We start from the raw sequence: 16,007 nt of genomic DNA, 5'->3' as shown, positions 1-16,007 counted from the left end.
TGTCCAAGATCTTGCTTCCCTACGTCCGTTACTTTACTGGCCTAGGATATGGACCACGTAAGAATTACATCATTATGCGGGGGGGGTCTAAAGGAAATAATTGCCAAAGACTCCTCCCATAAAATATACTGGCTGAGGGCCATTAGGTCTTTGTTATTCAGCCTGGGAATGGGGGAACTTTGGGACGACCCTGAAAATGCGGTATTCCCCTCCAAAACAATTCTGAAGGCAAAGTATTGGGAGATGGTTAATCTAGAAGCATGTATAAAGGGTCTTTATTTACATCTAACAGGTCGTTTTCTGGAATTTAAGGCTCAACCGAAGCTGGAATTATATTGGGATGCCATAGAGAAGCAGTATGACCGTAAACTCTATTTCCAACTTAGAGTAGGCTCCCTTCCAACAAGGTCATTTACAGCAAAATGGGCAGGAGAAAACGACAATGATAAAGGCCCTAGGTGCACGGACGAACAAGAGTCTATAAGCCATCTTCTCTTTTTTTGTCCCCTTTATGTTGCTCCTAGATCGATCTGGGTGAAACCTATTTGTAAATTAATTGGAACCCGCAGACATGAAGAGGCATTAAGAATTCTTTGTACAGACCCTAGCCCCCAGATTGCTATAGCTGTGGCCAAGTTTTTAAAAATGGGCATGGGTAATTCGGGCAAAACAATTAGGGCAGTGCAATGAGAATTTAATATCTTTCTACCTAATTTAGCTGTAAATACAGGGGATGTATCAGTTAATTGAGCTTTGTGTAACATTACCCTGGACTCTAGAAATGATGAGTTTAATCATTGTTATGAATTTAAGTATTTACGACATTCGACTAAAGTCCATTGTAGTTTAATTACTTTTTAAATATTTATTGTATACATTTTAATGGTATTTTATATATTGGGAAATGTGTATTTTATGTTATGCTTTTATGACTTAATTGTCGAATAAAGTTTATTACAATTGTATGGCACGCATGTAATGCCAGGGACCCTAATTATGAATTATTTCACGGGAAGAATTGAGAAAGCAGTCTTTTTCAGCCTCTCAAACATTAAGTAAAACAGCAAATACAGGAAGAAATTGTTTCCTAATTATTTTCGAGCTGTCAATAAGGTTCTAAAACAAATATAACAAACAGACGCAGAAATTATTGCCACGTTAAAAATAACATGGAGGATTTTATACAAATACATATTTAGGAGACCGCTCCTGGCACTTACAGAATCTGAGAACAAAATCACATCGCTGGTATTTTAACTGAGAAAGGAGGGAAACCTCGAGTCCGAGCACAGACAGCAGAGGGGGCAGTGCGCTGCTCTGTGATTGTAACATGAGCCCGGAAGTCCCGGCGCAGCCAGAGAGGGGCAGACGCACAGACACACCCACTGCACACAGGGAGGGGCAGACGCACAGACACACCCACTGCACACAGAGAGGGGCAGACGCACAGACACACCCACTGTACACAGGGAGGGGCAGACGCAAAGACACGCCCACTTCACAAAGAGAGAAACCAAAACTTACCTTCACTTTCTGCATTTCTGAATCATGGCGGCGGCATCTCAGCTCGGGAGCCTCAAGGAAGAGGCCACTTGTTCCATCTGTTTGGGATATTTTACTGATCCGGTGACTATTGATTGTGGACACAACTTCTGCAGCTCCTGCATCACCCAGAGCTGGGAGGGAAGAGATAGAAACTTCCCCTGTCCACAGTGCAGGGAAATATCTCGTAGGAAAAAACTCCGACCCAACAGGCAACTGGGGAACATGGTGGACATTGCAAAACAACTTCACCTGCCCCCCGTGAAGCCCCCGGAGGAGAATCTGTGTGAGAAACACGAAGAGAAACTGAGGCTGTTCTGTGCAGAGGATCAGATGATGATATGCTTGGTCTGCCGGGAGTCCAAGGAGCATAAAACTCACTCTGCAAGTCCTATAGAGGAGGCTGCAGAGGAGCACAAGGTACGTCTGTGGGTGTTCAGGGATCACAGAGTCGCTTGGTGAGACACACCAAGGGGCAGTCGAAGAGCACAAGCTGTGTGTGAGAGTGTTCAGAGATTAGGAGTCACCCTTTTAGGTCTCGCCTGTCGATGCGCATGCGCATCGAGCTTGCGAGACTATGGGGGCTTATCCACTCTTTATCCAACTTGCAAGGAATCGTGGCGATTCCTTGCAGTGCACGAGAAATTGAAGCTCAATGCGCATGCGCAATGAGCTTCAAAGCGCGTGCACAAGCCCCCAGCCGCCTGCATTGCCTGCTCTCTCTGTCACAGCCTCCCCCAGCTCCGCCTCCTCACTTTTTGATTGCACGGCCGTTAGGCCGTGCCTCCCCTACTCTACTCCCCCCTCCTTCTCCACTCCCCCTCACGAGTGTCACGACGCACCTCCGGATCCGCCCCCTCCCCATTTTCTCTGCCTGCCATGTCGCGTCGCATTTCTCCTCCCCCCTCCCCCCAGCCGCCTGCCTTGCCTACTCTCCCGCCCCCTCACTTCTTGATTGCACGGCCGCTAGGCCGTGCCTCCCCTACTCTCCTCCTCCTACTCTCCTCCCCCCTCCCCTTATCTGGCCTTCCCTCCGTCTGTTCCCTCTCCCCGCTCCGCCCCCTCCCCTGCCCGCAGTCTGTTCGAGACAAGACGAGAATTGAATTCCCTCTCAATAGGTTATCTCCGGATTTGGGTGCAGGGATACTGGCTGTCATTGGAGGTTCTGGCTCTCTGGTACCCCTGCATCTAAATCAGGGGGGGGGGGGGTAAAAATTAGGGCTTCAGTTGTACAGTCCTCAGTCACCGGCTCTCCACGTTCCCGGGAGGTGTTCCAGTTGCCAACTTCCTGTGACCTTGAGAGAATGTCCTCCGTGTACACTCTTTCCCCTAGATGTTTTAACCTGAATTCCTGCGTGTCACGTGAAAACGACCCGACGAGGGGGGCAGTATAACTATAACCACTCCTCCTCGATAAACACTGGGTTTTATAAGCTTCCTCTTCTCGACTCCCTCCAGGACCTTTCGCCAGGAGAGAGCGGACTATATAAACCTCAACATCATAGAGTGTGTTCTGAGATTTTGCAAGGAATGCAAATCTAGACAGCCGCGTCCGCAGTGCGCGCCCCGCTTGGCTGTGGTTTTGGGAAAGGATATGAATGTGATGTAGAGCGGATGTGTGGAGTACAGCCGCGTGCTTGAGGCAGTAAAAGTTTGTTTCGGAAGCAGAGGTGCATGTAAACGACTCTGACACCGAGTTTGGGAAGTACCACAGTTCCTGTTCTTAATAACACTCACCACACGTCACACGCGCACTCATGCCACTTGCTCCAGGCGGATAGACAGCACATACATTCACACCATAATATGACATATTAAATATATCTATTTCTGTATTTAGAATATTTGTGAAGTATAAATTCACGAAAGCCCTCAAGAACATGAGCGTAAGCTGTTTTAGCCCGATATTTTAAGAAACAGAGAAGGGAAATATGGGCTTAATAAAGGTGATTTTATCTCCATATACACGGCATTTGTGTTCATACTATTTTCTCACGTGCGCGCATGCGCAGATTTCTAATAAGTTACCCAGGTAACATAAACCTGCTACTTCCTCCTAGCTGGGATATTCTAAAGTTTCTTGGTTTGCTTTCGTCTATCTAGCTCATTCAGGCCCTACAATCTGGTGACGCAAGACTATAGAGATAAAGTGTTATGGAAACAAACAGCTATTTTGAGTGACCCTGAGAGTCACCTGGTTGAATTTGGTATTTTGGAAACATTAACAATGCTAACGGGCACACCGTATCTTCCCATTGCAGACATTCCTCGGGCGCCTATGGAAAACACTCATTTTAACAAGAAGAATTTTTTTGTAATTCTTTAGCATTGGCTACAGGAAACAAAAATGCTAAAGATTTACAAAAAAAAACCATAAACAATTCTAAAAGCACTAACTCTAATGCTGCGAGACCTATTGCATTTCCAATGCTTGTTTATAGGGTGACCAGATGGCTCCATGTCACTGGCACAACACTTTTACATTCCTGGATTCTGCTTTTACATATCATTTATATCTAGAGTGTCGAAGCAATAGGGTCAAGTAAAATGAACCAAGACTACAACTCCCAGAATGCCCTGATCTGTTCAATCAAAAGTACAGAAATGGAAATGTTTGTCCCGGAGGCATGGAGTCATCTGGTCAGCCTACCTGTGTTATGCCATTCGGGAGGCTGCAGAAGAGAACAGGGTATGTCTGTGGGTGTTTATGGATTATAATGCACCTGTGGGCCCCAAAGAGAATTCTGGGCAAGCAGTGTATGTGGGTGTTCACGATTTACAATTGAAGACAGTGTGAGTTTTACAGAGGAAGAAGCTGCAGAGGAGCACAAGGCATGTCTGTGGACGATCACAATTGAATAAACTTGTTAAGTCTTTAAGAGGATACAATTTATATTTTGAGAGTGTTATGTGTCCCTAGAGAAGGCTGCTGAAAATTACAAGGTATGGTGTTTAGGGATTGTAAGTGCATGCACTCTGTCAGGCCTATATAAGAACTTGCAAAAGAGCACAAAGTGTGTCTGTCAGAACGCTGGTTTCATGGGCCGTATACTGTGAGCCACAGAGACAGCTGCAGAGGATCAGAGGCGTGTGTGTGGGTGTTTTAGGATCTTGCATTATACTCAAAGGATTCCATGTAGCACTGCAGTGTGAGTTTTCGGTGTCCGAAGACTTGATGAGACAATACAGGGTATAGCACACGGACTCACAGGATCATGGAACACAGCAGAAGAGGTGCAGCGATGCAGGGTGCAGCACACCGGGTCACGAGGGCTTTTGCGCAGATGACTCGCTAGACTTCCATCGTCATTGGGCACAGGGTGAAGATCTCCTGTAGCTTTGCATGAAGCTCGCTTGCTTTGGTGACCCTCACAGGATGAATGACCGTCGGGCTGGGGCTCCTGGTCTTGGGATGTTCAGAGTGTTCAACCTCCTCACCTCAAGGTGCTGAGCACTGAACTGGCTCGGGGTGATCAGGACAACCCCCCCATAAAGATCACCATAAACTTAAAAGGGGGCAAATTATATCCTGTCCTAGGATAGTTCGCTCCAATCCAACTGTCCAATAAGATTCATAGTTACCCCCAGACCTTTGGAGGGAACCAGTGAACTTGAGAGTGAACCACAAACAATCCCTCCTTCCATCAGGATCAATATTCAAGGTAAACATCCTTGGCCTTAAAAACATTGTAGTGGAGGGAATGAGGGTGTGTGAGGAGCAGGGAATGGCGGGGAGGCTACAAAGAGAAGGGGGACTGTAGGCGCTGACTAACCAAAACTGATACACCCTACAACAGAAAGCGTTTCACACACACCGAGGCCCCCATCACCGCACACGGGTGCCTCACCTCTCATGGTCCCAAGCACTGCATCCTATAGACCTGGGCCTGAAGGTACCTGAGCCTTACAGCACTGTGAGGCCCTGCTCATGATAATACAGCGCTATACACATCTGTGTCACTGGTAAACAGACAAGTCAAGTCAAAATTTGTATAGCGTGCTACTCACCCAGAGGGTCTCAAGGCGCTTAAGGGAGAGGAGTTCGCTACTGATCGAACATCCAGGTTTTGAGTTGCTTTCTGAAGGAGAGGTGGTTCTGTGTAAGACGGAGGTGGGTGGGGAGGGAGTTCCAGGTCTTGGCCGCCAAGTAGGAGAAGGATCTTCCTCCCATGGTGGCTCTTCGGATGTGTGGAAACGCGGCGAGGGCTTGGTTGGACGATCGTAGTTGGCGAGTGGGGGTGTAAAAGGTCAGGCGAGTGTTGAGGTATCTGGGTCCTAGGTCGTGGAGTGCCTTGTGTGCGTGGGTGAGGAGACGGAACGTGATTCTCTTGTTGACGGGGAGCCAGTGCATGTCTCTCAGGTGACCGGATATGTGGTTGTGGCGAGGTAAGTCTAGGATGAGTCGAGCGGAGGCGTTCTGAATGCGTTGAAGTCTTTTCTGCAATTTTGCTGTGGTTCCGGCATAGAGGGTGTTTCCGTAGTCCAGTCGGCTGGTGACAAGTGCTTGGGTGACCGTCTTCCTTGTTTCGGTGGGGATCCATCGGAAGATCTTTCGGAGCATGCGTAGGATGTTAAAACATGATGATGAGACGGCGTTGACTTGTCTGGTCATCGAGAGGGAGGAGTCTAGGATGAATCCCAAGTTGCGAGCATGGTCCGTTGGTTTGGGTGCGCTGCCTAGGGCCGGGGGCCACTATGAGTCGTCCCAGGCAGAGGCTGGACTGAATATCGAATGGACAGAATATAGACATCAAAAATATCGTTTTGAAGGTAAGTAATGTAATATCGAATTTTAAAATATAGATAGTCAAAATATCAAAGTACATAATATAGGTTAAGAAAAATATCAAACTTTTAATAATAACGAATTTTTTATAGTGTATTTTATGTGTTAAAAGTGTTTATTTATGTTATAATGTAATTAAATTAATTAATTTACTGTTATTTAAATTTTGCGTAATTTAATTCTGTAGCGGGTTGTGGGTTTATAGGGGAATAGGGTGGGATGTAATTTAATTATAATTAATTAAATATGTAAATTTATTTATTGGTATTTGTTTATAATTAATTGTTAATTTTTTATTTTGTAATTAATTACATTTTAATTGCCAATTAATTTTATTTAATTGATAATTAGGTTAATTTAAGTAATTTAATTTCTGTAGCGGGTTGTGGGTTCATAGGGGAGTAGGGTGGGAAGTAATTTAATTATAATTAATTAAATATGTCAATTTATGTAGTGTAGTTTAATTTTTATTAATTAAATATGTAAATTTATTTATTGGTATTTGTTTATAATTGTTAAATTATTTTTATTTGGTAATTAATTAAATTTTAATTGCCAATTAATTTTATTTAATTTATTAATTGATAATTAGATTAATTTAAGTAATTTAATTTCTGTAGCGGGTTGTGGGTTCATAGGTGAATAGGGTGGGAAGTAATTTAATTATAACTAATTACATATGTTAATTTTTTTGTGTATTTATTAGATTTTAATTGTTAAGTAACTGTTTAATTACTAATTAATTGTTAATTTGTAATTAATTAGTATTAATAGATAACTAATTGTAATGATTAAATTAAAATAGTATTTTTAATTAATTATTATATTATTTTAAAGTGGTAATTACTTGTAATTAATTTTTTTATAGATATTAATATATATATATTTTTAAATAATATATGAAGTATCTACTTTCCCTACTGTTGCACTCACTGGAGTGGGAATAGTCATTTTTACCCCTACGCTATCCAACGCTTTCCCTACTGTTGCACTTTCTGGAGTGGGAATAGTAATTTTAACCCCTACGCTATCCAACGCTTTCCCTACTGTTGCACTCTTTGGAGTGGGAATAGTAATTTTTACCCCTACGCTATCCAACGCTTTCCCTACTGTTGCACTCTCTGGAGTGGGAATAGTAATTTTTACCCCTACGCTATCCAACGCTTTCCCTACTGTTGCACTCTCTGGAGTGGAAATAGTAAGTTTTACCCCTACGCTATCCAATGCTTTCCCTACTGTTGCACTCTCTGGAGTGGGAATAGTAATTATTACCTCTACGCTATCCAACGCCTTATCTACTGTTGCACTCTCTGGAGTGGGAATAGTAATTTTACACTTCCGCTATCCTACGGTAATTATATTGGATATTTTTAGGTCTCGTGACCTATCAATGCGTATGCGCATTGAGCGGAGCGAGATATAAAGGGGCTTAAACAGAGCTTACCGAGATCGGGCGATTCCATGCAGTGCCCGTGAAAAGCTCGCTCAATGCGCATGCGCATTGCCATAAAAAGCGCGTGCACAGACACCAGCCTCCCTCCCACAGTCATCCCCCAGCGTGCGCTGTGCCAACAAGCCTTTGAAGTGAAGCTTACCTTCACTTCAAAGGTATCTGCTACCCCCGCCCCCTGCTTCACACGTTTCTCGCATTTCTCCTCCCTCCCTTGCCTCCCACGCCTCCCTCGCCCTTCCGGCTGCCTTTTCCTAATGTCCAAAGAGTCTGCGGCTACGTTTCTCCTCAATGTCCTTCCTTCTGTTGTTCACCCTGCTCCCTTTCTTCCTTTGTTCTTTCCTTTCCTTCTTTTGGCCCGTCAGCCTCCATCCTTTCTTTCCCTCTTCCTTGTTTCATCTTTCAGTTTACAGTTATTGGTCTAGAGCCCCTCTAGCAGTGCAGAGAAAGGGGCTGCTGCAGGGAAGCCCTGTCTAAATTAACCCTTCATGTGCCATTGTTTCCCTTTTATACGAAACTTCCAATTCTTTAGACAGCGACTTGTAAACAAAATATGCCATTTAAAGACATCATTCACTTTCTTCCCATAGGAGGAACGTCTCTCTACATAGTTGTTGATGAGCTTATTTTTTTCCTGCAGAATAGTTCCAAAATCTTATTTCAGTAATAACAAGGGTGGCAGACCTTAATGTGTGATTATGGCACACATTGTAGTTGTTTGCCTAAGCGTTTGTTTTACAGTATTTTTCGAGTCTGACTTTTTACTGGTAGTGGATGCACCAGATTTGTTCCCGTGCTAGACGGACTTTCATCTTTTCCAGATTATTTATTTTTACAGTTTATTTATTTTTTACAGTTTGTTCCCGTGCTGTCAATAAGTGTGCGTTGTCTGGGGGATGGATTGAAGTAAACCTCTGATGCTAAGGGCCAAACCAGAATAGATTGCAATGTGACAACATGTTTATGGATGACACATATAAATGTGTATTCAAATTCATGTTAACATGTTACAGTACTCGTGTGGCCATATGCACTGTCTTTGCACCCGTCTTGGATTTCTGCAGTTTCTCCAAAGAGTTGCAGACCGTGGGAAATAAGTCTCAGGCAATGTCTTAGTATGGCTGAATCCTATTGTACACTCGTCTGTATCATGTACTTCCCAGTCCCTCATTTGCTAGCCACATGCATTCATTTTTCCCCAACTTCTCGTTGTCTCCCTCCAGTTTGCCTTACTGTTTCTCTCCCTTTCATTCATATTGTCTGCTCTCGTCTTTCTCTCTCACAATCCCTCTGGCCCACTCGTACCTTTTCCAGCCTCCCTCCCACAGTCATCCCCCAGCGTGCGCTGTGCCAACAAGCTTTTGAAGTGAAGCTTAGCTTCAGTTCAAAGGTATCCGCTACCCCCGCCCCCTGCTTCACACGTTTCTCGCATTTCTCCTCCCTCCCTCGCCCTTCAGCGTGCCTTTTCCTAATGTCCAAAGAGTCTGCGGCTACGTTTCTCCTCAATGTCCTTCCTTCTGTTGTTCACGCTGCTTCTTTTCTTCCTTCGTTCTTTCCTTTCCTTCTTTTGGCCCGTCAGCCTCCATCCTTTCTTTCCCTCTTCCTTGTTTCATCTTTGTTTTCTCACTGTACTGCCTTTTGCCCATCTCTTTCTACTGTCTCTATCCTTTTTTGCCCCTTCCCTTCTCTATGATGCATGTCTCTTTTCTGTATCGCACTTTGTCTGTCCTGCCCCACCCAGTCTCTCCCGTGGGTGCACTTATATTTCTCTTTTTCTCTATTTTTCTCATTGTCTCCACTTAGTGTCTTTATTGCTCTCTTCCTCTCGTGCGTTGATCTTCTTTTTTCTCATCCGCATTGCCTGTCTAATGCATGTCTTTTTCCTACTCTGCCCTTAAAATATTGGAATTCCGAGTTTCCCATTCACTCTCCTAGTCTCTTTATTGCTGTCACTCTATCTCTCGTTGCTATATTTCTCCCAGAGTATTCTATCTCTTGCCTGTGTCTGTTTGTGCACCCATACTTTCATTGTCTGTATAGCTCTCCTCTCTTGGACTCAAACTTTACACTCCCTCTTGCCTCTCTCTCTCTGTCACTTTTACCCAATGATGCCCTCTTCTTTCTCTTTCGTTCTCCCTGTGTCTCACTGTACTGCCTTTTGCCCATGTCTTTTTTTCAACTCGTCCATCTACTACCCCTATCTCGTCTGTATCACGTACTTCCCAGTCCCTCATTTGCTAGCCACATGCATTAATTTTTCCCCAACTTCTCGTTGTCTCCCTCCAGTTTGTCTTACTGTTTCTCTCCCTTTCATTCATATTGTCTGCTCTCGTCTTTCTCTCTCGCAATCTCTCTGGCCAACTCGTACCTTTTACAGACTCCCTTTCTCCTTCATTCATAGTACCTACAATCTAGCTGCCACTGCCCTTCAGTCTCTCTGTGCCCCTCCTCTCCCCGTGCTCTGCCTGCTCTATGCCTGTGCCTCTCTGCGGCTTGACCTGCTCGGTGGATCGTCGTCTTCCATATCTGCCTTTGCCCCTCCTGTTTTCTTGCATGATCTCTGTCTGCGGCACTCTTCTTCCTCAAAGCCTGCCATCCTTTCTCTCTTACTCCTTCTTTGTGTCTGTTTCTCAGGCAGTTTCTGCCTTCTATCTCCCCTCCTCTCCCTCCTTCCCTCTCGTCCTCCCTCTCCCTCTCCCTCCCTCCCTCCCCTCACTCTCTCACTCTCCCTCTCTCCATCTACCTCTCTCCCTTTCCCTCACTTCCCTCTCCCTCTCTCCTCTCTCCTCTCTCACCCTCTCCCTCTCTCTCTCCTCTCCCCCTCTCTCTCCTCTCTCCCTCTTTACCTCCCCCTGCTCTCCTTTTTCTCCCTCTACCCATCTCCCCCTCTGCCTGCTCTTCTCTCTCTCTCCCTCTCTACCCTCCGTCCTTCGCTCTCGTCCTCCCCCTCTCTTCTTACCCTCCCTCTCTCCCTCTACCCTCTCTCCCTTTCTCTCTCTCCCTTTCCCTCACTTCCCTCTCCCTCTCTCCCTTTCCCTCTCTTCCCTCTCCCGGTCTCCCTTTCCCTCACTTCCCTCTCCCTCTCTCCCTTTCCCTCTCCTCTCTCCCCGTCTCTCTCCTCTCTCCCCCTCTCTCTCTCATCTCTCCCATCTCTCTCCTCTCTCTCTCTCTTTACCCTTTTCCTGCTCTCCTTTTTCTCCCTCTCCCCATCTCCCACTCAGCACCACCACAGCATCACTCAGCACCACCACCTCATCACTCAGCACCACCACAGCATCACTCAGCACCACCACAGCATCACCACAGCACCACCACAGCACCAGTCGGCATCACCACAGCACCACCGCAGCACCAGTCTGCACCACCACTGCATCACTCAGCAACACCACAGCATCACTCAGCAACACCACAGCATCACTCAGCAACACCACAGCACCACCACAGCACCAGTCGGCATCACCACAGCACCACCGCAGCACCAGTCTGCACCACCACTGCGTCACTCAGCAACACCACAGCATCACTCAGCAACACCACAGCATCACTCAGCAACACCACAGCATCACTCAGCAACACCACAGCATCACTCAGCAACACCACAGCATCACTCAGCAACACCACAGCATCACTCAGCAACACCACAGCATCACTCTTCACCACCACAGCATCACTCTGCACCACCACAGCATCACTCTGCACCACCACAGCATCACTCAGCACCACCACAGCATCACTCAGCACCACCACAGCATCACTCAGCACCACCACAGCATCACTCAGCACCACCACAGCATCACTCAGCACCACCACAGCATCACTCAGCACCACTGCGCCATCACAGCATCAATCTGTGCAACCATTCAACAACAACTGGTTCATTTATGTTCTCTCAATGTTTCAAGATTTATTACAAATGTCACAAAAAGATGTTAATATTTCACTTCTGTTCTTGGATTTTCGTCACAATAAAATACACTGAACATAATCTTCACAAAAGTTTTTTACAAAAGTTTAAGCTATTGCCATTATAAATTACAATCACTTTTATTTAAGTATTAATTACTTAAAAAATTAAAAGCCATTGTCACGTAAATACAAATCATGTTGCATTACAAATGCTATAGGTGTCACATTTGCGAAAGTTATAACTATTGGCATTGTAAATGACAAAGATATTAATTTAGCTATTTTCAAAACCAAAACAAAAATAAAAAAAATTGTCATTTTCAAGACCAATAGCTCCAACTTTTCTAATGCGAGACCTATTGTATTTCCAATGCTTGTTTAATTATATTATGTTACTATATATATATATATATATATATATATATATATATATATATATATATATATATATGTCTTAACAAATATGATTGTAAAAACATTTTTTTATAACTTTAAATAATTATTTAATTATTATAAGGTAATTTAAGTATTTGTAAGTATATTTTAGTAAATAATTTTTAATATTAATTTAATTTAACATTGTTTTTAATAAAGTCGATATTTTTACAACCTATATTTTTGTGAACAATATTTTTTACTCGCTATTTTAGTACTTACCTGTTTGTAGATACAAAGTCGATATTCTGTCTGACGATATTTTGTCGACGATATTTTTGGTAGTCGATATGTCAGTGATCCGTGTCACTACATGCATGCTGCACATACATACAGATGGCGCCCAGATTTGACATACTACTCAGAGTAAGAAGGTAGTGTCAGTCACTCTCCTCTGAGTTTGAGGAGACATCTACTCACACTACTATACTCATCCGCCACAAGCCTTTAGTAGTGTCAGGGGCTGGCCATTGAAGGGGGATCCACTCAAGTTAAAAGGAGGACCTCTCTGGGTGGACTGCAGTCTCGTACTCTGCTGGAGAGTAAAGCACTTGTCAGGGGGCTCGTGGTCCGGGTCTCCTCCTGCACGAGAAGATATCCCGGGCCAGGATAGTAAAACGAAAACAGTTTGTCACAGGGATCCTCTACCAAAACCTTTGACCCTACTGTTCATGCTCTCAATCTGACTGCTGCCCACCTGCCATACTCCATGCTTGGGGTCGGTGCCTGCTGTCCTGCTCTGCCTGTTCCTGGCTGCAGACTCTGCATCAGCATGTTGACTGCTCTCTCACTAATCCTGCCTGCATGAGGTTGGTGCCTGATCCCTGTTGCAGACCCGGTAAAGGGCTGGTGTCTGCTCTCTTGTTCTAGCAGTTTGCTTCTCACAGACCCCCTTATGAGTGTGTTGCCTGTTTTCTGCTGCAGACCCTGTAAGAGGCTGGTGTCTGATTCCTGCTTCAGACCTTGTAAAGGGCTGGAACCTGCTCTGTTGCAGACTCTCTGCAGGCAACTGCCTGACTCCTGTCCTAGACCCTGAAAGGGCTTGATCTCTGCTCTCTCTCTCTCTGGGTGCCTTTTTCTTGTCTTCTATTCTGTACGGTGTCTGTCTGTTTTTTCTCACAGACCCTGTATGAGGCTGGCACCTGCTGTCATGCGGTGCCTGTCTTTTCTCTGTCGGAGATCGTGTATGAGGCTGGTGCCCACTCTCTCAATATGTCTGTTCTCCATCACAGAACCTGTAAGAGGCTAGTACCTGCTCCCTTCCTGTGACTGTTCTCTGTCACAGACCGTGTTAACATTTGGTGCCCGCTCTCTCGTTTTGGTTGTGTGTTCTCTGTTGTAGACCTGGGGCCTGCACTCTTCCGGTCTCTGTTTTCTGTCACAGACCCTGCCTGGGGTTGGGGCCTGCACTCTTCCTGTGTCTGTTTTCTGTCACAGGCCCTGTCTTGGGTTGGGGTCTGCACTATTCCTGTGTCTGTTTTCCATCACAGACCCTGCCTGGGGTTGGGGCCTGCACTCTTCCTGGGTCTGTTTTCTGTCACAGACCCTGCCTGGGGTTGGGGCCTGCACTCTTCCTGTGTCTGTTTACTGTCACAGACTGTGATCATTTCTTTTGATGTCTGTTCTTTAACAGCCCCTGCATGTGGGTGGCACCTGTATAGGACACCCTCCAGACGTGGTTAATCAGCCAAGGGGGTCTGGATGTAACCTATTTAAGAACAATATGTGTATGTGTGGTCAGAATTTACAATCCGGACATCTGTTACTGCCTGGTACGGACAGCCTTAATATATATGGGCGGTACTTGCAGGCTGGATACAGAGCGTAAACTGAGGGGATGGCCCCTGGGAAGATGCAGTTGTTGGGGAATGTCAATGGTGGGCTGTCGGATCAGGGATAGTGCTCGTTGGAGAGATGGGCATTGAAGGATCGTGTCAGTGAACACATACGAGCAATCAAGCAGAATGACATGAGGTGGGGGGAAGCCAAAAGCTACATCCTCTAAGTTATCTGCGAGTACCCTAACACAGGCATCTAAGATGAAGGTCACTGAAAAACACAATTCTTGTACGCCACAAAATACTAGGCCACCCCCACAAGCAAAACCCAATCCTGCCCCCCGTCTCCCACCACACGGAGATATAGCTGGCCAGCGTAGTAACACCAATCAAAGGGCGGGGAGGCATAGAAGGTTTACCACCCCTCGCGCTGATCTACCGGTGGAGGCAACACGTCATACAATAGTTTTAACAGGTGTTGCTCCATTAAAACCTGGTAGTAAGGAGTCGTATGGGGACCTCCACAACAAAGTGATCTTCTGGTTAAATAAAAACCGACCTTTACCCCCCTCCTCACCTACTGAAATACTATTTGTAAGGAGAGTGGACTGGGTAGGCCATGGTACTAAGGATCTGGAGGGAGATTGCATTTTAATCTCGTTTAAGGACCCATGGGTGGTAGACACTATTCGAAGAGAAGCTAGGTTTGCAAGACAGGGGGACGTCCAAACACTGGGCCTATCGTATTTTTATCCCCATAGGCAAAGACCCAGTCAATTAAATTCCAACTTTGGTCAGCCCCCAGCTACACGATACCCCTTGGAAATAACACCTCTTGTCCACCAACGCCCATTTCTCTTCAACCACTTTGGTCCCCTTTCCGACCTTGAGGCCATAGATTGACATCATATAACACCCTGTGAGATTCCCCCTGCTGAAGTAGTTGGTTACGAGCCGACAGCGTGGAATAGGGAGACTCCGCATTCAATTGATAATCCAGACGCAGTTATGGGAGGCCTAGCCACAAGTGAGACTACTTTACCAGCATCCAAAGACGATTCAGAGGCTATGATGAGTGGGGATCCTATGGATAACCTTAGGTTCATGGAGCACAGGAGGGTTAGAGGGTGCAACCAGGTACTTCCTGCAGTTCCAGCCCTGCCACCCCTCCCTGCGGTCTCTGTCCTAGATAATCTGAAAATATTGTCCTGGAATATCACAGGGATTAAGGACCGTATGCTCTCTGAAGATTGGTTGGAGTTTGTGGACAAATTTGACATCATCCTACTCCAAGAAACTTGGGCACCTGAACCAGTCTTCAGGTTGGGCTATGTTAATTTCTTTAAACCTGCGATTAGAGGGGGCAAAGGGCGTGCTTCAGGTGGCTTATTGATATGGGTAAAGCAGTCATTGGGACTTCATCCAATAGAGCTACCTGTTCAGAACCCGGATCTCCTTATAATTAAGCTGAGCAAGGCCAGCCAACGGGATCTGATTATGTTCAACATATATGCTAGAGGTATGCCTGGTGGCAGCAGTCCCCCGTTGTTGAATGTCGTAGACCACAAGCTTGCTGAAATGGGTAGTGGGAATGTTACCCTCTTAGCAGGAGACTTAAATTGTACTATTGAGCCATTGTATGACATAGGGGACAGTTGGGGTTCGGCTGAGGACGCCGCTTGGGACATTCCTGATTTGATGGTCGATAAAACGGTTAAAGCAACCGAGGCGGCAGTGAACTGGATGGCTCTTTGCCTAAACAGGGGACTCCGGGCTTGCAATGGCCGCACAAGATCGGATAAAGGAGCCAACAGTACCTTTGACAACGGTCTAAGGCGGAGCCGTATTGATTATGTTTTGTTAAAACTGGAATATTGGCCCCTACTAGTGGACATGGAAGTAATACCGCGCCCAGAAAGTGACCATAACCCCCTGTCGCTCCTATTGAAACTGCCAGGTATAAAGAGACTGGTGGAGCCTACCATTTCACAGACAGGGGATGTTTTGATAACCAACGATAGGAGGAGGCTGAAATGGTCCAGGGTTGTGGAGGACGAAACCTTATGGGTCAATGTTAATACAGTGGTTAAAAATGTGCGTAATGAAATGT

At 45.6% G+C, this 16,007-nt stretch overlaps 1 protein-coding gene across 1 annotated transcript in view; it reads left to right on the top strand.

The window, feature by feature from the left end:
* The first annotated feature begins 1,548 nt into the window (after positions 1 to 1,548).
* The window catches only part of LOC144752391 (E3 ubiquitin-protein ligase TRIM39-like), a 215,574-nt gene continuing 201,115 nt past the window's right edge, over positions 1,549 to 16,007 (top strand). The window contains exon 1 of the mRNA XM_078640325.1: positions 1,549 to 1,962. Within this exon, the coding sequence (XP_078496451.1) occupies positions 1,549 to 1,962 (414 nt within the window). The remainder of the gene's footprint in view (positions 1,963 to 16,007) is intronic.

The sequence above is a fragment of the Lissotriton helveticus genome, chromosome 5_1 (genome assembly GCF_964261635.1).
Source record: "Lissotriton helveticus chromosome 5_1, aLisHel1.1, whole genome shotgun sequence".
NCBI lineage: Eukaryota > Metazoa > Chordata > Amphibia > Caudata > Salamandridae > Lissotriton > Lissotriton helveticus.
This window is presented reverse-complemented; position numbering and strand designations above follow the sequence as displayed.